Below are 24565 nucleotides of genomic sequence, written 5' to 3'. Positions count from 1 at the left end.
AATTACTTGGTAACACTTTATTTTGATGGTCTATTTGAGCATTAGTAGGCTGTCTGCTTAATATACGTTTATACAGACATTTAACTGAATGAAATTATTTAATTTTCACTTTGACAACACATCGTCCCTGTCAAATTGATCATTAAAATGAAGTTGCCAATTTTAACATTTCATTTTCACTGCATTTCCGCTTCAAGACTGCCAATTTACAGCCATATCACCCTGCAGCCCAAGACCGGTTACTCACTGAAGCTAAGCAGGGCTGAGCCTGGTTAGTACCTGGATGGGAGACCACAAGGGAACACTAGGTTGCTGTTGGAAGTGGTGTTAGTGAGGCCAGCAGGGGGCGCTCAACCTGTGGTCTGTGTGAGTCCTAATGCCCCAGTAAAAGAAAAGAGGACACTACACTGTCAGTGGGCGCCGTCTTTCGGATGAGACGTTAAACCGAGGTCCGGACTCTCTGTGGTCGATTAAAAATCCCATGGCACTTCTTGTGAAAGAGCAGTGGTGTAACCCCGGTGTCCTGGCCAAAGTCCCTCTATCGGCCCTTACGATCATGGTCTCCCAATCATCCCCTTCCACCGAATTGTCTCCATCACTGTCTCTCCACTCCACCAATAGCTGGTGTGTGGTGAGCGCACTGGCGCCGTTGTCCTGTGGCTGCCGTCGCATCATCCAAGTGGATGCAGCACACTGGTGGTGGTGTGGAGAGACCCCCCTCATGATTGTGAAGTGCTTTGAGTGTATGGCCATACACATTAAATGTGCTATATAAATACACACATTACATTAATATTAAAATAAAAATCCAAACTGAAATATAAAATGCAAACGCCATTTTTACAAAGCGTGTTATTAATGTTTACTCTATAATAGTGACACAATTTAAAACAAAATGTACATTTAAGCTTTCCTTTTATTGAAATGTTAAATTGGCAACTTCTTTTTAAATTTATCAATTTGACGGGGACGATGTGTTGTCAAAGTGAAAATGAAAATTAAATAATTCCATTTCGTTTTCAATTTTGGCAGATATTTAGCGAACAGTGTTTTAAAATGAAATTAAGTGTTAATTTGATTTTTCTTTTAATTTCAAATGTTTATTTGATCCATTTAAAATTGGCAGGATTTACCTTCCATACCTTTGAATGTACTTACTCATTTATCCTAATTTTAGCTGTTGCCAGAGATTATCCCATTTTCTATGTACTTCTCCCTCATTGTTCAATCTCCCCAGCATACACTCATATGATGCAGTTTCAATCATCCCATTAATCCACTCCTTCATTTCTACCAGTCTGGGACTCTTCTAATTACGTAGTATCACCCTAGCAGCAGTAATGCATCCAATCTCGACAAGGATAAAGGAGTTTTAATCTATATTAGGTATCACCAGTTTGTCACCCAGAAGGCATAGCCGTGGCTCTACAGGTAACTCACAGCCAAGCCACTCCTCTATTGTTTTTAAAATGTTACACTAGAATGGGTAAACTAGACAACATTCCCAGATCATGTGTAAATAAGTGCCCTCTTCTTTATTGCATTTCCAACACTGATTATTTCCAGCTAGTCCCATACTAGAGTCTGGGTGGTGTGTATTATTTTGTACTGAATGAACTTTCCTCTAACTTCTCTCATATTTTTACCTACATTGGAAAGGATGTCCAGCCACTCATTCTCCTCAATATCAATCCCTAGATCCTCAGATTATTCTCAAATTAATACTTCTAAGTTTTCATTGAGCATCATTTTGTAACACGTAGAAGCAGTCCTAGTATCCTGTGGTGACTGTAAATAAGCATATACAGGGTTGTCGTTCACGTTAAGTTTGTCCTTGATGCAGTGTCTAACTCTTCGCTGAGGCCATCTTCCAGCCTCAACCACGGCGAATGAAGCTCTGCACAAGACTTTTGGCCAGCGGAGAAATTAAAATGGTCGTGCCCAACTAAGTCTGGTTCTCTCAAGGTTTTTTTTCTTCACTCCCATCAGGTGAAGTTTTTTTTCCCTCTCCGCTGTCGCCACTGCCTCGCATGGTTCAGGATTGGTAGAGCTACGCATCGATGAATTGGCTCTTCAGTGTTTGAACTCTCTGTAATTATTAAATCACACTGAACTGAGCTAAACTGAACTGAACTGAACTTAAACACTAAAACCTGAACTACACTGTTCCAGTTACTATGACCATTTATGTGAAGCTGCTTTGACACAATCTACATTGTAAAAGCGCTATACAAATAAAGATGAATTGAATTGAATTGAACTAAATCAGAGTATGACATGTATATACCCTCCTCATGCAGATCCTTCACTTTAGCAATTCCTTTTAGTTGCCATTGTTTTCAAACCAAGTTTCCTTTTTGAAGTGTGTAATAAAATTATCAACACCCTGCTGAAAAATCCAGCTTAAACCAGCCTAGGTTGGTTAGCTGGTTGACCAGCCTGGTTTTAGAGAGGTTTTGGCCATTTCCAGGCTGGTTTACAGTCATTCCCAGCCTGATCTTTGCTGGTCAGGCTGGAAAATGACCAGCCTGGCTTATAGCTGGTTTTGGCTGGGCTCCCAGCCTGGCTAGGCTGGTCAAGCTGGATTTAGCTGGTCATCTACCAGCCTGACCAGCTAAGACCAGGCTGGAAATGGCTGGAAACCGGCATGGAAATGGCCAAACCCCCTCTAAAACCAGCCAGGTCGACCAGCTAAAACCAGCCTAGGCTGGTTTAAGCTGTTTTTTTCAGTAGGGTAAAACTTGCAACTCTAGATTTTTGGAAATCGAAAAAATAACAAAAAAACGTATTTTATTTGAAAAGTAACCCATTCACAAAACAAAATGTATGCTGACTGTACCAAACTGTGAACTATTTTTCATCGATCTAAAAAATGTGTATGATTCCCTGCTTCTGTAATGCCATTATACTAAAGCTATTAAGACATCCCAACTGCTGGAAAAAATACTTAATGTACATGATTAATTTTTGTTGTTAATTCACTTGTATAATTCTGAACTCCCCTGTTTACTCAATGGAAAGTACTAGACGACTCGAGCAATTCCACACTCCTGCGCAGCAGACGGCGGTAATTGAAAAAAAAAGGCTCATGCGCATGAGCGGAAGTTCGCCGGCATGATGTAAGATGCTAGAAAGAGTTCCCCGGATAGTAAGTGCAGTGCGAAGGTCAGTAGCGTAAAAAGCGAGTAAGTTACTGTAGAATACAGTACTCTTCTTATAATAATACTATTAAAATATAAAAAAATCAACATGCCGAGAGGAAGCCGAAGCAGAACTTCGAGGATGAGTCCTCCAAGGTGGGTAAAAGAGAGGAGCATCATGAGCTACGTGCTGTATTATCATGTTATCATTTATAATAATCGTGTGTCATTTACTCAACAAACATTTATAAACATTAGGCTCATTATAGTGACAATATATTGTTTCTGAAGTCTGAGTCCCCTTTGGTTGTGTTAGTTATTATTATAAAGAATAGTGGTGGTGATTGGAGAAGTGCGTGTTGAGTATTGAAGATGAATCTACATCAACTTTTGAGTATTTTTAATATTTTAAATATTTCATATTGTGATAACATTAGACATATTCACTGCTTGAAAAGTCTTATATAGCATTTCGTATGAAATAAAAACATTCTCCAGTGTAATTTTGTGTTTTGAATATGAGCATTTCCAGCGTTATGGATGTGACATTTGCAGTAACGTATAAACTCAAAACATAAATTCGCATAGAAAGTGTATGTTAATATTATATTGAAACTTCTGTTTGTATTATCCAAATCAACTCACCACAGAGTTAAGGGAGCTGAAAAATATACATTTGTAAACATGTTTTATATTTTAAATGAGGAAAATAAAGATGTGTTATGGATGTGACCAGAAAAGTATATGAATTTATAGTCTTCAACATATTTTGTATAAATTCTGTGAATTAAATTGCACAATCTAAAAGAAATAATGCTAATTAAAAAGGATTAGAGTTGACTCACTATAAAACAAACATGTTTGGTATTATTGTATTTTATATTTTTGCATTTTTGAGGAAAAAGTATCGTTATGGATGTGACATCTCTCCGTTATGGATGTGACAGATGTGAAAATGCCACTTGTGTGACTGGTAAATCAAATATAATAGTTTGAAAACATTGACAGAGACATTTCTGAGAATTTGTAAAGTACTGTAAAATACTTGCTCACAAACTTAGAAATGGTTTTTCGTATTTCGGTGAAAACGTCATTTTTTTCATGGCGAGGTTGACATTTGCATGAAATTGCTCACAGCGATTAATTAGAAAAACAAATAGGTGTAGAAAATGATGTCTACTTTGAAGTATTATTTGATTATTTAACCTTAAAACTGAGGAAGTTAACAGGAACAAAATATCTGTTAAATTGTTTACTGATATGTGAAAATTTGTATTTCTCTAACTAAGTTTGCAGTAAGCTTTAAGTGACTCCAGGCTAATATCAATCTCAATATTAAAATCTTAATGAACCTAATCAACATCTCCATTTATTCGTTTTTTTAATATAAAAATAAAATGAATCTGAGCACAGGTTAACTACTTTAGTTGTTTAGAACTGCAAGTTTAAATTTGAAAATTTGTGTTATTGCCAATATCTATGTTATTTTTTTTCCTCTTTACACCGTTAAGCTATTCCAGCGTTATGGATGTGACACTTGCATGGAGTTGCTGTGACAGATGTGAAATTGCCACTTGTGTGACTTTGTTAAATCAAATATAATAGTTTGAAAACATTGACAAGGATATTTCTGAGTATTTCTAAAGTGCTTTAAAACACAAAAAACTTTTTCGTATTTTGGTGAAAATGACATTTTTTTTCATGGCGAGGTTGACATTTGCATGGAATTGCTCACAGCATTAAATCAGAAAAACAAATAGGTGTAGAAAGTGATCTCTACTTTGAAGTATTATTTGATTTTGTAACATTAAACAAGAAAAACAAAATAATCTGTTAAATGGTTTACTGATATGTGGAAATTTGTATTTCTGTAACTAAGGCTGCAAAATACTGGTTAAGTATGCGATATTCTTGTTGAGTATTGCGATAACGATTTTTTTTATGATGTAAAATTTCTCTAGAAAAATAATAATTTTATTAGTCATGTTTTAAAGTCATTCCAAATAAACAGATAAGTTTATTTTTCAGATTAATTAATTATAATCAAGCCTAAATAAGAGGTGTCGATATATCAACATTTAGTCTTTAAAATGCTACAAATGAGTGAAAGGTGTATATCGCATATACTATTATAGTGATAATTTTTCAATAAGCTTTTAAGTGGCTCCAGCCTAATATCAGTCTCAATATTAAAATCTTAGTGAACCCAATCAACATCTCCATTTATTAGTTTTATATATATATATATATATATATATATATATATATATATATATATATATATATATATATATATATATAAAATGAATCTGAGCACAGGTTAACAACTTCAGCTTTTCTAAGAACTGCAAGTTTAAATTCGAAAATTTGTATTAATGCCAATATTTCGGTTATTTGTTTTCCAGCGTTATGGATGTCACACTTGCAGTAAAAACTTAAAACTTAAATTCGCATAGAGAGTATACGCTAACATTATATTGAAACACCTGTTTATATTTTTCAGAACAACATGCATTATGGATGTGACCCAAATAAAATATATGATTTTACTCGCTAGATATTTTCTCTGTAAACCCTAGAGATAGTTGTGCGTGAAAATCCTAGTAGATCAGCAGTTTCTGAAATACACCAGCCCATCTGGGACCAACAACAACAAACTCGGTTTGATCTGAAGCAGATCGTCATGACCGTGTCTACATGTCTAAATGCATTGAGTTGCTGCCATGTGATTGGCTGATTGGAAATTTGCATAACAAGCAGTTGGACAGGTGTACCTAATATAGTGGCCAGTGAGTGTATATCATTACATAAATTTATATTAAAAAAGGGTTAATAAAATAGCATTTCTCTAGGAAGGTTTTTATATCACAAGAAATATCGCTGTCACAATGCTCAACAGCAATATGGCACATTTCCCCAGTATCGTGCAACCCTACTCCAAGTCATTGTCAAAGGACAGGTAATTGATTGTGCAGTTTTCTTTTTAGTTACTCCTCACCAGCACCGATGGCTCGAGCAGCTCCTCCGCGGTCTTACGCACCCGCTCCGGCTCCTCCTCCACCTTCAGCGGTGGCTCCTCCTGCTGCTGCTGCTCCCCGTCAGCCGGGAATGTTCGCTCAGATGGCCTCCACTGCTGCAGGCGTTGCTGTCGGCTCTGCTGTCGGACACACAATAGGTCACGCCATGACCGGTGGCTTTGGCGGAGGGGGACATTCTGAAGCTGCTAGGCCCGATGTGACCTATCAGGTAAACGTTATGGCACGGGTGCATTCATTTTACATTTATTTTTATTTTATAAAAAGTGTTCTGAAGATGAATGAAGGTCTCAGAGCATTAGAATGACATAAAATTTTTATTTTGGACAAAATAACTTTAACCTCAATAGGTAATGACTACTGACAATAGAGTACTCGCATACCTGTCAACATTGGGATGTGAAAATAAGGAAATTTCCCACCATAATAAGGGATCCCCCGCAAAAAGAATTCCCAAATTACTAAATATGTTCTCCTGGAGGTGTTTCATTGTAAATAAACAGTTAAATGGTCAGTAATATGTTTAATATTATTATATACAAAAGGAAAAAATAGTTAACATTAGCAGCAAATAAATAAGCAAACATTCATTCATTCATTTTCTTGTCGGCTTAGTCCCTTTATAAATCCGGGGTCGCCACAGCGGAATGAACCGCCAACTTTTATCTGTTTATTAGTAATTATTATAGTATTTTTTGTCTAGTTGGACTCGCTAAATAATATTAGAAAATTTTCTTTCAAATTACACAATAATACATTTAACCAAACCCTAAAACTTCTAGAAAATCTAGTTATAATATTTATAGAATTTCAAGACAATTTAGAAATTTTGAGTTTATGTCAGTTTATCAGTAATTAAAATATTTGTGTCTAGTTGGACATTCTATATCATATTAGGAATTAAAGGAAACGCAATAATGAATTAAATTAAAGGCTAAAACTTCTAGAAATTTAAGAAATGTATAGATAAATATAGAAATTTATAAATAAATGTAAATATACAAGACCGCTATTTATATACAAGAATTTATATCTGTTTAATAAATATTTAAACACTTTTGTCTAGTTGGACTTGCTAAATCATTTTAGCGAATTTTATAAAAAAAATTCTAAAAACGAATAATGAAATCAACCGAACACTAAAACCTTTAGAAATTCAAGACAATTTGACAACTTTACAACAGAGTTTACATCAGTTTTTTTAGTAATTATTGAACTAGTTTTTAATTTTTCTAGTTAGACTTGCTAAGTAATTTTAGCAGTTTTCCTTTAAAGAATACAATAATCAATTCATTCATTAATTTTCCTTCGGCTTACTCCCTTATTTATCAGGGGTCACCACAGCGGAATGAACCGACATCTATTCCGGCATATGTTTTACGCAGCGGATGCCCTTCCAGCTGCAACCCAGTACTGGGAAACACCCATACATTCACACACACATACACTACAGCTAATTTAGTTTATTAATTTCACCTACAGCACTTGTCTTTGGACTGTGGGGGAAACCGGAACACTCAGAGGAAACCCATGCCAACACGGGGAGAACATGCAAACTCCACATAGAAATGCCAACTGGCCCAGACAGGACTTAAACCAGTGTTCTTCTTGCTGTGAGGCAACAGTACCAACCACTGAGCAACAGTGTTACCTATAATAAATTCCAACCCTAAAACTTCCAGAAATTTAAGATATAATGAAATATACATTGCTCAACAATTTTTACAATTATTATTGTATTCTATTAGTAATTATCTCAATATTTCGTCTAGTTGGGCTAGCTAAATAATTGTAGGAGTTTTTAAACAAGGCAGTGATGAATTCTTGGAAACACCTAAACTTCTTCATCCTTGATGGTCTCTTAGGAGCCGTACCAGGGTCAGGCCATGTACCCGCCACAGCAGCAACAGCAGCCCATGTACCAGCAGGATCCGCAGCAGCAGAACCCATGTTCATATGAGATGAAGCAGTTCATCGAGTGCGCTCAGTCTCAGAGCGACCTCAAACTCTGCGAGGGATTCAGCGAAGTGCTCAAACAGTGCAGATTCTCCAATGGTTCGTACTGTGAACTCGTTAACATGTGAAAAGTTGCCCTTATTTTTTCTTATTTATGGGTTATAAAGTTGTCCCCTTGTTGCAGCTTTATATAAATTATGTAGTGGATTTGTAGCAACATTATTATTTTTTTTTCCAAAAGTATTTTTATTGAACATATTAGATATGAAACATACATTACAAAATAGCTTTTCAATTTTTTTTTTTTTTTTTTACACAACAAACAAACAAAACCTGCCGCACATACATTTAGGGTCACATACATTTAGGGTCACGAAACACCAAAACACATTTTTTGAGCTGTTGACAGTCGTATATGTGTCCCACACTGCTAAAACACTATTAGGACACCTATATTTCACTAAAAAGTGTAAATTGCTTGTTTTTGCGTTATTTCAAGCAAATTCGTACTTCCGGTTTGAAACAAATTTTTGAAGCTGCGTCACGGTCATGACATAATAGCGTGTATTCCAGCGTGCAGACTGGGCGTCTGTGCCAGAGTGAGTCTTATTACATCTTACAGTGTGATGCATTAATGCATGAGTAAGGCTTGGGTCAAACCAATCAGCGCGCTCTATTGTGCAACTTCCTTAATATTCATTACTGTCACCGTGTTTACGCCACAGAGACGCCACGTTGTGTTGGCAAAACAAGTGTGAAGTGTTGCTTTTATAGTTTGCTGCCGTTAAGTTTCGTTTTCATTTTCTCTCTGTGAGAGCTCTGAGTCACGTGTGGATTAACAGTGTACGCGACGCGCGACAACAATAACTTACGTGTCTAAGGAGGAGTATTGTTTACCTGAGAGCTGTTCTCATCTGCAAACGCTGAAATCTGGATTTGCTTGTAGTATTCTCTCCATAAAGATGCGGCTCTAGTTGCTGGTGATTGTTCTGTCTCTACAGATTTGGTAAGTGAGCGACCAGTGCTCTTTGTTTATTCAGTTTGTTCGTATCGAATTAAGTTACTATTGCACTGAGTGCAGAAATGTTAGCACCGCATTTTGTGACTGGAATAACACACGCGGCTTTCTGACACTACCTGCCGTGTGCATCTAAGTTTCCGGGAAATGCTGAGTTTTTTTTTCTCTCATTCGCCGTGCGGTATCAAACATTGCATGAAAAACACACGCTTGCAGCAGATCCTCGAATCAAATATTTCGTTTGTCGCGAGAGGCATGAATGAATTTCCATGTAGGTTAAACACCATCACTTTCTCCTGTCTGTGTGTGTGAGTATTTTGACTCTGAAACTCGCGCGTGCACAAATAGACACTCCCACACCATCCCACTTTAGTTCCTCCGACACTCCCCCCCTAAACAGAGCTGGACACGCCCACTTTTCTCACTTATTCCAAGGTAGAGGTGTGAAAACACCCTGCTGAAACGAGGGGGTTTCATGGCCCTTTATTAAGTTGTCCCCTTGTTGCAGCTTTATATAAATTATGTAGTGGATTTGTAGCAACATTATTATTATTTTTTTTTCCAAAAGTATTTTTATTGAACATATTAGATATGAAACATACATTACAAAATAGCTTTTCAATTTTTTTTTTTTTTTACACAACAAACAAACAAAACCTGCCGCACATACATTTAGGTTCTAGAAAAAAACATAAATAATATTAAGAAAAAATACAAATAAATAGTAATAATAAGTAAAGCATATGTTACTCTCATAAATAAGGGGAGAAAAAAGAAAATACAAAAAATTTAAGAGAAAAGAAAAAGAAAAAAAACAACAACAAACAAACAAGGAAAGGTTCTACTCTTCTAAAATGACTGAGGGGTCCGTCTTTTTTACGTGATCTAAAACAGGTTGCCAGGTGAGAAAAAACATATCAGTACAGCCTCCTAAAGTGTATCGTATTTTTTCTAAGGTCAGGTGGTGTAGAAGTTCCATAAGCCATTGCTTAAAGGTTGGAGGAAGTTTTCCTTCCATTTCAGCAATATTAATCTTCTAGCTAAAAGCGTAGCAAAGGCAATCACATTTATCTTGCTGTAGCAACATTATTTTGACACATTTTAAGCCACTGTTGTGTAAAAGTGTGTATTGTTCTCCACTAATATAGTTGTTTTTTCTCCACAGGACTGTCATGAGGTTGGAATCAGAGACCTGAATATAATACTTCAAGCAATTTACTTCTGCTTGCTTTATCTTGATAATGCAAATTTAAATCCTATGTGTAAAATAAAAACAGCTTCATGGAGAAATGCTGTGTAACATGCATATTTAAGTATCTGGTGTAGATGACTGCAGCTTTCTGAATTTATTTTGTGATTGACTTACTGTAGAGGAAATCACAGTGTGAGTTTCCCAGCAGGAGGTTCTTTGTCAGTTGTTGAAAATATTCCATTCAAATGATCGTAAAATGCAAATAAAAGAATCAGAATCATTCAAATGCCTATTTTGAGGTCTTTTATACCAATACATGTTCAAGAAACACCCACCATTTGGAAAATTAATTTATTTTATTAACATTTAGTCAGAGTTTAACCGAGTTTCATCCACAGGTTTCACCAAGTCAAATTTAAGACTTTTTAAAGATCATTATGAATGAAATTTCAGACTTGCACAGTGTTAAACCTTAAGGAATTTTACTTGTTCCATTAAAGAATTGCCCGTAATCAATATGGATTTAGGACACTCATCCCAATAGTATAGTAACTAGTAACTCATCCCAATGTATACAGACAACAATATATGGATATTGGAAGTCAGTATTCTCTGCACTCGCCTATTTTAACAGATGGTTCAAAGGTGGAAAATGGCGTAGCAGCAGCAATGGTGACTGGGCAACAACATTATGGAATCAGTCTGCCTAAAGAATGCTTTATATTCACAGTTGAAGCCCACGCTTTACTTTTAGCATTGGAGTATGTAGAAAATGCCCAACAAAAGAAATTATCATTTGTACAGATTCCAAATCATGCTTCTAAGTTATGGAATCTTTAAAAAAAAAAAGGTCATCCTTTGATTGATAATATTTTAACAAAAGTTCAACAACTACAAAATCAGTTTTATCACAAAATTTTTGCTGGGTTTTCAGGACATGTCGGGCTTTCAGGAAATGAGAAAAAAAAAAAAATATATATATATATATATATATAGAGAGAGAGAGAGAGAGAGAGAAATTAATATATATCCATTAATAAGTTATATTTATTTATAATAATTATCATTACTAAAAGTTCTTTACATTTATGCCAGATCACAAACCTGGAAGCCCACAGCTCTGCATAGTCGTAGCAGCTACAACCACCTCCAACTCACACCTGCTTAATAGTCTCTACAGGGGTGACCAACCCTGCTCCTGGAGATCTACCGTCTTGCAGATTTCAGTTGCAACCCATATCAAACACACCTGCCTTTAATTATTCAGAGCTGTTCAGGTCCTGATTAATTGGTTCAGGTGTGTTTGATCAGGGTTGGAGCTGAGCTCAGCTGGAAGGTAGAACTCCAGAAGCAGGGTTGGTCACCCCTGCAGTCTAGGGCTGCGTCTAGAATAGAAACACGTACAGAATAGCATACTTCCATACTATTCTGTACACTAACATCAGTATGCGAGCCGAGTAGAGTTCGAATTCATAGACTACTTCTGGCGAGATTCTTAAGTGCGCTTCCCAAAGGAGCGCTACCCTGTTCCAAAATGGCAGCTCCATTGACGCATTCCTTCCAATAGACAACAACAGTGTAGGCGACATCAAATGTATACATCTATGCGCTTCCCATGCATGCTGTGCTATCCCATGATGCCCCGCGAGAAAATTCATGAATGGAAGTGAAGCGACACAACTGACGCAGGTAGGTCACGTGACCATGATAAAATGGTGGATGTAGTACGTCCGAATTCCACGCATACTTCTTATATTCATAATGTAAAGAAGGTAATTTTCTAACGGCCGACTAGCACGTTTAAATTCAAATGCAGTACCTACTGAGTAGTAGGCAGTTTCGGACGCAGCCTAGAAGTTTTAAACACCGGTTATTTGGCTCAGCTGTGTTTGATTAGAGTTAGAGCAAAACTGTTCAGAGCTGCGGTCCTACAGGAATTGAGTTTGAGGCCTATGACTTACAGAGAATACAGGTTCAAAATAAGGCCAGATTAAGACTTTTGAACTTTACCATTGGGTTCCTACTTTAAAATGCTACTCTGCTGAAGTACATGAGAATAAAAAGATATCCCTTAATGACAACAATGAAAAGAACCCAGTAATATAAATTACACAATTGTTTTATGGGTATGCCAACTATTTGAACAATAATTCACATTTGAAGGTCAAAAGCTGCACATCATCGGCTATCTTTCATTGAAAAGCCTTCACTTAATAAAAGCAGAACACAGTCACGCAGTACTTTTGGGTTCTTTATTATTGCAAGAAAGTCATAAAGCAACGGCAAACATACACCTGTGTATTAAATCTGATTATTAGTCATATGCAAGTAACCCTAAATATAATCTAACCGTACGTTGCTTAAATCAAATCTACATAAAAGCTGATTACATGAGAAAAAGCATTTTAAATCAAACACACATGAAAACTGATTACATGACAATCATATCTGTAAAATCACATCGATTAAAACTGATTACATGACAATCATATCTGTAAAATCACAACAATTAAAACTGATTACAACACAATCATATCTGTAAAATCACAACAATTAAAACTGATTACATGACAATCATATCTGTAAAATCACAACAATTAAAACTGATTACATGACAATCATATCTGTAAAATCACATCGATTAAAACTGATTACATGACAATCATATCTGTAAAATCACATCGATTAAAACTGATTACATGACGATCATAATATTTTCTTACATAGGATATACCTTTTGATTGTTTTCAGTGTACCGTAAGTGTGTATAACTATCAGAGGTACAGTGTTTAAGGTACTTGCTAATACTTTGCAGTACTGTTTGAGTACTGACACTTTCAAAATCATAAAACTGCTTTTTTTGGACAGAGGGGTGAGAATAATACAGGTATTCAGACGTATAAGCAAGCTTAGAAAATGAAAGTTACACAATATTCATAGCTTGTAAAGGCTAGTGAAGTATTTATTTAGTTGTTTTGACACTTGAGGGATATTTTGGTATGCTTACATATCTGTGTTTTTACCCAGGTGAAAAAGAAGTGCTCCTAAATATGTTACAAATGTGCTTGAAATTTAGTATATTTAAAGCACAATTAGCACAAATTAAAGTACTTAAAGTGCATTCTAAATGTGTTGATATGCATTTTAATGTATTTATTATAAAGTATACTACAAGTACATCGGTGAAAATATGCTGGAACTCAAGCATACTGTTTATGCATTTTAATGTATTTACAGAGAGCACACTAATTTTGTTCTTTTTTAGAGTGTGTTTTATGAGTACTTTGTATAAGAACACTGTGAAACGGTGCCAATTTTAGTGTGTTTAAAGTATGTGCATGTTATTTTTAGTAGTTTAAGAAATAATGAAACATATTTTGAATACTGCAAATGAGCACGTGCTTTAGCCTGTATTTTAAAATATCTTACTTCACACTAATGTTAATTGTCAATTGAAAAAGGTTGAAAATTACAGTTTTCAAGCGTTCAGAAACCGTGCTGTTATTTATGTTTGTATTGTACTTCAAAGCATATTTTATTATAGTTAAAATCAATTCTTCTGAAGGATTTTAATTATTGTTGAAATAAAGTAGGTCCTGTAACACTCTGCAAATGTATAGTAAGTATAGTAATAACACATTAATGTGAAGCTTAAAATATTTTTTCTACTGAGCTTAAAATATACTTCCACTGAGCTTAAATAATACTTTCACTAGTTTTACTTAAACTACTTAAAGTATACCTCAATTGAATTTATATTTTAATTGGTTTTAAAATGCACTGCAGCTGGGCTAAAATACACTTTATCTGAACTAAAAATATATTTTAGCCGTGGTTTAATATACTTTAACTGTATTTCAGATTTAAATGTACTTTAAATAAGTACACTTTTAAAAGTACACTTTAATTATACTTATAGTATGTCCATTTTAACACGACTAAGTATGTTACGACATATTTTAAATAGCTTAAATAACAATTAATATGCTTGAAGTTGTTTCAAAACAGCACATTTAATATCCACTTAGTATAGTACAATTAAAATATGCTAATTACACCCAAAAAGTACAACTTAAGTACACTTTCTTTTCACCTGGGTAGTGTACCGTAAGTGTACATAACTGTCCGGAAGTACGGCGTGTGAGGTACTTACTAATACTTAGCAGTCCTGTTTGATTACCTGACACAAAAGCAATTCTTTTTTTGGGGATGCATTGACACTTGAGGGATATTTAGGTCGTGATTATACAACGTAATCTCACGGCAATACGTGACTTTTTGATTTAGGGGCTAATTTGTATTAATTCGTATGATTTAATTAGTATAATTTATTATGATTTGCTCATCATCCAATGACGGTTGGGGTTAGGGGTGGGGCTGGGTAGCCACGCCTCCTTTTTAAAATTGTAAATGTTCGTACGACTGAACTTGTATGAATTCGTACGAATTAGCCACTAAACTGACAAAACGTAAAACACGTTTCCTCGTGAGGTCAGGCTGGATTATACTGTTATGGTATAGGGTGGGTACGATCTAATTTGTAACTTTTTGATTTACTGGTTAATTCGTATGAATTCGTACATTCTAATTCGTACAATTTTGTATGATTTGCTCATTTCCCAATGATGGTTGGGGTTAAGGGTGGGGTTGGGTAGCCACGCCTCCTTTTTAAAATTGTAAATGTTCGTACGACTGAACTTGTACGAATTCGTACGAATTAGCCACTAAACTGACAAAACATAAAACACGTTTCCTTGTGAGATCAGGCTGGATTATACTGTTATGGTATGGGGTGGGTACGATCTAATTTGTAACTTTTTGATTTAGTGGTTAATTCGTATGAATTCATCCAATCTAATTCGTATAATTTTGTACGATTTGCTCATCCCCAATGATGGTTGGGGTTAGGGGTGGGGTTGGGTAGCCACGCCTCCTTTTTAAAATTGTAAATTTTCGTACGACTGAAGTCGTACTGATTCGTACGAATTAGCCACTAAACTGACAAAACGTAAAACACGTTTCCTTGTGAGATCAGGCTGGATTATACTGTTATGGTATAGGGTGGGTACGATCTAATTTGTAACTTTTTGATTGAGTGGCTAATTCGTATGAATTCGTACAATCTAATTCATACAATTTTGTACGATTTGCTCACCCCCAAATAATGGTTGGGGTTAGGGGTGGGATTGGGTAGCCACGCCTCCTTTTTAAAATTGTAAATTTTCGTATGACTGAACTCGTACTGATTCGTACGAATTAGCCACTAAACTGACAAAACGTAAAACACGTTTCCTCGTGAGATCAGGCTGGATTATGCTGTTATGGTATGGGGTGGGTACGATCTAATTTGTAACTTTTTGATTTAGTGGCTAATTCGTATGAATTCGTCCAATCTAATTCGTATAATTTTGTACGATTTTCTCATCCCCCAATGATGGTTGGGGTTAAGGGTGGGGTTGGGTAGCCACGCCTCCTTTTTAAAATTGTAAATTTTCGTACGACTGAGTTCGCACTGATTCGTACGAATTAGCCACTAAACTGACAAAACGTAAAACACGTTTCCTCGTGAGATCAGGCTGGATTTTTCTCCTATGGTATGGGGTGGGTAGGTTGTGGTGGTGCATAGGATAGTGGAACGGAAGTTGACTTAGCATTTAAGGCTTTGACTATCATAGATCTGATTGACTTCAACAAGCAAGGAAGCAACGCAATTAAAAATAGGAAGAATACCACTACAGGCATTATCGTATTAATAAGCCAGTTACGCCAGCCTCCAAACAATCTGCCAAACCTTGGTGGATCTGCTGGGGGTTGTGGTATTGCTGCAATTATCATATGTCCGATCAGATCTGTCACATTATCATGATGTTCAGGCAAATGAAAACAACAGGACGTGTTGAAGAATTTACAAATCCCCTGTCTCTCAGAAATGAGCATGTCAAGAGCTACTCTGTTTTGCAAAATCATCTCTCTTATTTGCTTCGTTTCATCAATGCCAGGCTTGTGAGTGTCAATTACCTCTGCCAGTTTCAAATAACCCAATGCAAGAGCATTGATCTTGTGCATTGAAACATCTGTACCACCCCCGATAAAAACAGACCATCCTACATCAGACCTAGGTGCTGTCCAGTGGTTATACAAGGTGTAACCATTAAATGCATCTGGCATATTGTTCAGCATGTCACTTAACGCTTCTCTCTTGACCCCTGTCGCATGCTTGTTTGTTCTAGAATCGGTATACACTGTGGTTCCGACTGAGAGCAAAGCTGGATAACAGCATCCTGACCATGAGAAAGGTGGAAGGTCATGATATGCTTTGAATCCACAAACCCATACAGCCGCTGGAGAACTTTCCCAATTCATGTCAAAGGGACAGTTGAATCGGACTTCCATGCCATTCATGAAATAGGAACACATTTGGCCAGTCTCATCTTTGATCCAGATATTATGATTACACTTAGAGGTTCCTACATTATGTGTTGCATCTGAAGGATGTCTACACACACACACATCTCCCTCTGTTGGCTGTATTCTAAATGGCGTGTACCCTGATGACACTGTCAGAATCGGTTCGGAACAATTCAGTTGGATCTTGGTCGGCACTTCGCTTTGCAGCAGTGTTTCTGGAGCCCGCAAAACTCTTGTCATCTGTGCAGGAATAAAACAGGCTGATTCTTTGGCCTCTTTAGCCAGCAGAGGAGTAACTGTCCATGCGTTACCAAACTGCATGCATATCCAGCAAGGATGGGTCAGTTCCAGTTCTTCTTTATGGATAACTGCCAATGCGCATGCTTTGTTGCCATTACACAATTGCACTGCCCTCTTTGCTGCTACTTCTCTCTCAGTTTCAGACTTCATGGTCTTAACAGCCTTGCTTTGGGGTTTGGTTTCAATAGTTATCAACTGGTACCAATCTTGACCCATCAGATCAACAGCACACCGGTACACACCAGAATCCTCTGCTGTCACATCTGCTATCGTAACTTTAACCCATTTTCCTTTTTTCCCATTTTTAGTCACAGAAAATCTCTCGTCAAGTCCCATGCCAGTCGTGTACCAATCTGAAAGCGATGTGTGTGCTTTAACATCAGCCCAGGAACAGGGCTCTTTGCAGATATACACGTGTGCATCTTCTACCTCAGCCTTTCTTTGGTAGCTCACAGATGAGTCTCGGTTGATTTCCACAGGATCACAGGAGATTGTTTCTGTGCTTCCCTCGGTGAGCGTATACACTCCTTCTGTGGACATCACCACGTGTTCGTCTTCTGCATTTGTGAGCTACAGAGTAAGACAAATAATGGGGAAAAGCAACATAAGTACCAAGACAAAATGACACAATTATTTCCAAGGTAGCGCTTTAGATTACAGCCTGCAAAGTACTGTTTAAGTCAGGGGTGTCAAACTCAATTCCTGGAGGGCCGAAGCCCTGTACAGTTTAGTTCCAACCCTGCTCCAACACACTTACCTGTAGGTTTCAAACAAGCCTGAAGGACTCAATTAGTTTGATCAGGTGTGTTTAATTGAGGTTGGAACTAAACTGTGCAGAGCTGCGGCCCATTTTGAACTGAGTTTGACACCTGTGGTTTAAGTACACTCAGAAAAAATGGTACAATGTTGTACCAAAGAAGGTACAAACCCTTGTCACTAGGGCAGTACCTTTTTATGGAACAGAATTGTACCTTAAGACTAAGGGTGCTTTCACACCTACACTTCTGTTTAGCAACGTGTCTCGTTTGGCCAGTTAGCGCGGTTCGTTTGGCATATGTGAACAGGGCAATCGCGCTCTGTTCCGCGCCAAAGTAATCGCTCCGAGATCGATTGAATGAGGTGGTCTCGGCTCGATTGAAACAAACCCTGGAGCGGTTCGATTGCAGTGAGAAAGCGATCCGATCCGAGCGCGGTTATATCACAGTGTTTTATGGATATATAATAGGCATATGGCTATATGAAGAGAGAATTATGAGTAGGGCAGGAAGTTGCGGATGCCCGCAAACGAGTGATGATCTCCCGGTAATCTTGCGTCTCCCTCCCGGTCCTCAAATAGGCATCGTCATGCACCCTTCTCACCCCTCCCCACCGCATCTCTCCTCAGACACGTTGCGCGCGCGCCCTGTCAATCACCATCAAACCAACACCTCTCCTGACGTTTAATAAACGTTAGTAAGCAGTTTATAACTGCAGCTACAAATGCTCTATTCTTGTCTTAATCACCTTATTCTCAGCTGTTGAGCGGGCGCTGCCATTTGAATCTTTTTGTCTCGCGACTTCCGGTCACATTCACTTCCATTCATTTTTTGACGTTAACAACTGCTCGTTACGCTGCTTGATGTTGCAATTTAATATTTTCTTATTATATTATGCTACTTGGTCTGTGTAGTCATGCAAACATTTGTTTGTTGAGCAAGTAGTTTGACCGTTTTTTGCCGTTTATTATTTCTAGTCATTTCTCTCATAGGCGACTGAATCGGAAGTTCTAAGACAATCGCGAAAACAGGCGCACTTCCGCATTTTAGAATAAGGTCAATAACCACATTTATAATGTGCTTATTATTTGTATTTTCATAATTTGTTAATGATTAATTTTTTATTACTTAATTAAGTGTTGCATTATTTACAAACCAGTTATTTAAGAGTAGTCAAGGGTTTTTAAGATAATTCAGAATGAGTTTGTAAATGATTATTAAACTATTGAAATCAACATTTATGTATCATTATTCAGGCGTATTGTAATGGTTACTGTGTATGTCAATAAATGCTTTATTTATTCGACTTCACTCAGTTTTGTGACCTAATCTAAAGTGAGGACTAATTATGCTTTATAAATCCCTTATAAATGACAACTAAAGGCTCAGTAAAATGAAATAACCAATACATCTTTGTAATCTTATCTAAAAATATTATTACTATAAAAATTACTGTCAAAATTGGATAAAACAACAACAACAACAACTATGCAATGATTAAACAATATATTATGATGCAACATTTTAATGTTATTTAGCCATATTTAAACTTTACAGTCATTTTATTTTAGATTAGGTTGCAAAGATTTATTTTAATTTGATACAGTTTCATTTCTGTATCTTAAAATAAATAGAAATGAATAAGGTCATGTATTTTCTGTTCTTCCAGTTTAGAATATAACTAAGCCTTTATTTGTCATTTATAAGGGATTTATAAAGCATGAATGGTCCTCACTTTAGATTAGGTCACAAAACTGCATGAAGTTGAGTTGATAAAGCATTTATTAACATACAAAATAACTATTGGTGTATGCCTGAATGATAAGATATATAAATCTTAATTTCAATAGTTTATTATTCATTTACTAACTCATTCTGAATGATCTTAAAAAAAAAACACCAACTATGCTTTAATATTTGGTTTGTAAATGATGCAATACTGAATTTAGTCATAAAAATAAATCATTAATAAAGTATGAAAGTACAATTATTGAGCACATTACAGATGTGCTTATAAGTCGAGATCACAGCAATTTTATCTGCATTTATTAACTCCTTACTAACATTTTTTAATTAATTATCTAATTATGAATTATTTTATTTAATTTTAATAGGTAATTAATTATATTTAATTATTAATTAATATATTAATATTAATTAATATTAATAATTATATATATATATATATATATATATATATATATATATATATATATATATATATATATATATATATATATATATATATAATTAATTTATTAAATGCTTAACAGATAATGAATTCACTATTTGATAATGCTTAATAAATGATTCATGGTGTGTAGTTATAATAAAGTGTTACCAGCAAAGTCATTTTTCACTACTGAATTGTTTTTAAATAGAGAAAAGATTTGACAAGTAACTTTTATTTTAAATCTTGAACCTTATTCTTAAAAGAAAACATGACCAACAACAACAAAAAAAGTGTGAAGCACCAAAAGTGGACTATATTAAAGTCAGTTTAAATACTGTTTTGGTGATTGTTGTAATCCATGAATTTTCAAATGTACTTTTTTTTTACAAGAGAGGCTAGAAAACTTGTGAAGCTTTAAACTATTATTATTATTATTTGTAGTAGTAGTAGTATGTATTCATTTTTTTATTATTTAAATGGGGTAGCTGAATATGCTGAATAAATTGGCAGTTCGTTCCGCTGTGGCGACCCCAGATTATTAAATGGACTAAGCCGAAAAGAAAATAATTGAATTAATTATTTAAATGTCCAAATTCTGACTGAAGAACATTAACTGTGCTGGCCAGTTTGTTTTTTGCCTAATAAATTAAAACAGGCTACAGTTTTTCATTTAAAATGTTTCTAATGATATACGATGTAATAAATTTGTATTTTAAAAATAAATATTTGTCATATTACTTTATTCAGGACATATTTTGATTATGATGACCATCTGACAAGCTAACTGAATTTTTATTTGACCATTTTTAGACAAACTGTACAAAAATACAAGTATCCCATACATTTTAAAATAAAAACTGTCGAGAATAAAAACACAATAAAGTCCTGAGCTTGTTTTCATTGTGGTCCTCGCTGTTAAAAACAAAACAAAACAAAGTATGGCTGCAAAATACAGATAATTTAATCCATAAAACAAACAATACCTCCTCGTTTTAAAACAGGAACAAAATTATTCACAAAGACATTCGTTTATTTTATTTTCGGCTTAGTCCCTAAATTAATCACGGGTCGCCACAGTGGAATGAACCGCCAACTTATCCAGCATATGTTTTACACAGCGGATGCCGTTCCAGCTGCAACTCTATTCACAACACAATATCACATAAAATAAAACATCTTCATCCACCATGCAAACTAACTATCCTCATCAAACAACCATCTTTTGATTGCTTTTTTGAACCTCCTTACAAGCCTTTCATTTCCTTGATCGATTTTGGTAATTAGCCTGTACTAAGTACATTTTTTACAGGACTAGCAGAACTATGATGTGTGTTATCTTAAGCTATATATTATAGGCTATATATTCCTTTATAGAATATACAGTTGAAGTCAGAATTATTTGCCCCCCTTTAAATATTTTTTCTTTTTTTTTTATATTTCCAAATTGATGTTTAACAGATTCAGGAAATTTTCACAGTATGCCTGATGATATATATATATATATATATATATATATATATATATATATATATATATATATATATATATATATATATATATATATATATATATATATATATATATATATATATAATTATTATTTTTTTCTAGAGAAACGCTTATTTGTTTTATTTCGGCTAGAATAAAAGCAGTTTAAATTTTTTTTAAAAAAACATTTAAGCTATATATTTTCCGATAGTCTACAGAACAAACCATCATTATACAATGACTTGCCGAATTACCCTAACCTGTCTAGTTAACCTAATTAACCTAGTTAAGCCTTTAAATGCCACTTTAAGCTGTATAGAAGTGTCTTGAACAATATCTAGTAAAATTTTATTTTCTGTCATCATGGCAAAGATAAAATAAATTAGTTATTAGAGATGAGTTAATAAAATATTACCACTCTAAAAACGTTGAGTTATTAATTTAACCCAATGGTTGAGTTAAACATATTTAGTGGTTTGTAGGGTTATTTTTTTAACCTATATTAGGTTATTTATTTAAAAACTTAACCAGTTCGGTTAAGATTTTCAACAGTTGACTGATTTAACTATGCGTGTTTTGCGTTATACAGTTTATTTAAGCTCTAACGCAATAATATTATATTTTTTTTTATTCAAATTACCTCTCTGTGTCTTGTTTTTTATATCCGTTTCACCAGCACTTTTAATTATTGATGATACAAACACGCACTCCATATCTGATCTATAATAAATGTATAAAACGCTTTCTCTACTTCCCGTGTTCATCTCTAAAGTTTTTTTTTTTTTTAGGAGGAAATAATACACACGTTTGGAATATCGGCCGTCATTCTTGCCTTTAGGAACCAGCGGAGACATTTATTTATTTACACAGCCATAATTATAAAATTAATAGTAGCACTAGTAATGGCAATAATATCAGAATGGAAAAAAATAACATTTAATCAAAATAACCCAATGCATTGGGTTAAAATAACCCATAGTTGGGTAGGTGCTCTAAAAATCCATTGGGTTATATATTGGGGAATTTTTGACCCAACTATTTTAACAGAGTACGTTTAGAAATGTGTTGGAAAAATCTTTCCTCCACTAAATAGAAATTGGGGGTAAAAATAATAATAATAAACAGGGGGGCTAATAATTCAGACTTCATCTGTATATAGCATAGATAATCTGACTGTACACAACCCACAATGTTTCACCCATACAGATATTTTATGTTGAACTATAAAAAAAATGTTACCTCCACAGATGTGTCGCCTTTCACGTGTGGACATGTTGAGTTCCCGCAAGGTTTAAAGAGGACGATGAGTGCGATTATAATGGCCAATCCGACCAAAATACCCAAAAAGCCTAATAAGCGCCAAATTCTTTTGCCTACAGACTTTGGGTAAAGATCTTCTGCCATCTTGTTGAAAAATGTCAGGAACAAATGTAAAGTATTAGTCAAGCCACTTTGCTTTGTGAACTCATCTGTTCTTCTGTAGTCCTTTAAGAGCAGCAGTGAGACTTTCACACAGGGTGATAGGCTGCTAATACAAAATATTTGTCTCTGTACAAACTGAAGACATAACAATCAATAGCTTGTCAAGGTTTTTCCCACACTTTGTCGACCAACCCACAACCCATAGCTAGAGCTATCAAGACTAAATGTGCATTGGTTATTGTTATAGATGTTAAATCGGCCATAAAAAAACACTAAAAAAGGAAGCAACAACCATGTTTGGGTCAATTGTCATGCATACCAGAAATCATAAAGAAATGTATTAATAAATAGGGGCAGCTCGGTGGGGCAGTGGGTAGAACAATTGCCTAACAGCAAAGAAAGTCACTGGTTCGAGCCCCAGCTGGGTCATTTGGCATTTCAGTGTGGAGTTTGCATTTTCTCCCCATGTTTGCGTAGGTTTTCTATCCAGCTTTGCCTAGGTTGGTTGGCTAGTTTTAGCTGGTTGACAGCCTGGTTTTAGAGAGGTTTTGGCCATTTCCAGGCTGGTTTCCGGCCATTTTCAGCCTGATCTTAGCTGGTCGACCAGTCTGGTTTAAGCTGGACATAGCTGGTTTTGGCTGGGCTCCCAGCCTGGCTAGGCTGGTCAAGCTGGTTTTAGCTGGTCATCTCCTAGCCTGACCAGCTAAGACCAGGCTGGAAATGGCTGGAAACCAGCCTGGAAATTGCCAAAACCCCTGTAAAACCAGCCTGGTCGACTAGCTAAAACCAGCCAACCAGCCTAGGCTGGTTTAAGCTGTTTTTTTCTGTATGGAGTCCAAAGACATGCCAGGGTTTAACGCAAAGGATTTTTTCCACTGGTCCAATCAGGCCAATGGTTCAGATTTTCTCCTGCCCTGACAAAATTTTCACTGACCCCACCAAAAAAAAAAAAAAAAGGCAAAATAATAGCAATTTTTGGCACATATTTTAAATGATGTGTCAAAAATAATGTCGGTGAATCTAGAATTCCAATATTAAAAATGTTTTAATAAACGTAAAATGTCCAAAATTCAGTGTTATGCAAACAAAAAGAGCAGTATGGAAAATGTGCAGGTATTTTATTGCAGTTTGAAATTATTTAACAAAAGGTGGCCGACTTATTGACGGCAAAGCGTCACTTTTTGTCATGTTGTTCTCATGTAAATGTCTGCTTCCAAACGTTATACAAAAGCAGACATTTTCTTTTAGCCTCAAAACTCGATGTTGCCGCCATGTTGCACACTCTTCGCCGTACTGGTTGTTACTAGGTTACGGAAAAAAATAGCATGCTCAAAACATCAAATCAGATAAGAGGAACTGAAAAGCAATATGGTGTTTATGACATCACAGGGAAGGTTACATTTAAAGACTTCAAAGTTAAATGCACATAGTTGATAAATAGTCAAAGGCAAAGTAAAATTTAGAGGCAAGGCAATCGGGCCAGTAATGATCCCGTCTACTGTCCTAGCCTCTCTCCCACTGTGGCGACCCCAGATTAATAAAGGGACTAAGCCGAAAAGAAAATGAATAAACAAACAAATAGGCTTATCAAAATAACACATACACACATTTGCTGTATGATATGGTTAAAAATGCAAAAATGTAAATATGTAAAAAAAAATTTAAAAAAAGGACACGG

The 24565-nt window shown here is 35.5% G+C and overlaps 2 protein-coding genes and 1 long non-coding RNA gene across 3 annotated transcripts in view; 2 read left to right on the top strand and 1 right to left on the bottom strand.

Moving 5' to 3' along the window:
- The window catches only part of brwd1 (bromodomain and WD repeat domain containing 1), a 1114832-nt gene that overhangs the window by 109163 nt on the left and 981104 nt on the right, over window positions 1–24565 (top strand). The gene's annotated exons all lie outside the window — the stretch shown is intronic.
- On the top strand, window positions 3155–10623 carry chchd2 (coiled-coil-helix-coiled-coil-helix domain containing 2). The gene is given in 4 exon segments (NM_200767.1): window positions 3155–3296; window positions 6128–6386; window positions 8041–8230; window positions 10315–10623. Coding segments are annotated over 4 exon segments (507 nt in total). The 5' UTR covers window positions 3155–3249; the 3' UTR covers window positions 10326–10623.
- On the bottom strand, window positions 12583–22998 carry LOC141378006 (uncharacterized). Its single transcript, XR_012391266.1, has 3 exons — window positions 22705–22998; window positions 15411–17619; window positions 12583–14874 (listed from the first exon to the last, which is right to left on the bottom strand). It is a non-coding gene; the product is annotated as an uncharacterized lncRNA (long non-coding RNA).

This window comes from Danio rerio, chromosome 15, assembly GCF_049306965.1.
Source record: "Danio rerio strain Tuebingen ecotype United States chromosome 15, GRCz12tu, whole genome shotgun sequence".
In the NCBI taxonomy this organism is placed as follows: domain Eukaryota; kingdom Metazoa; phylum Chordata; class Actinopteri; order Cypriniformes; family Danionidae; genus Danio; species Danio rerio.
Note: the sequence above shows the minus strand (reverse complement) of the source record. Positions and strands in the feature narration are given on the sequence as shown.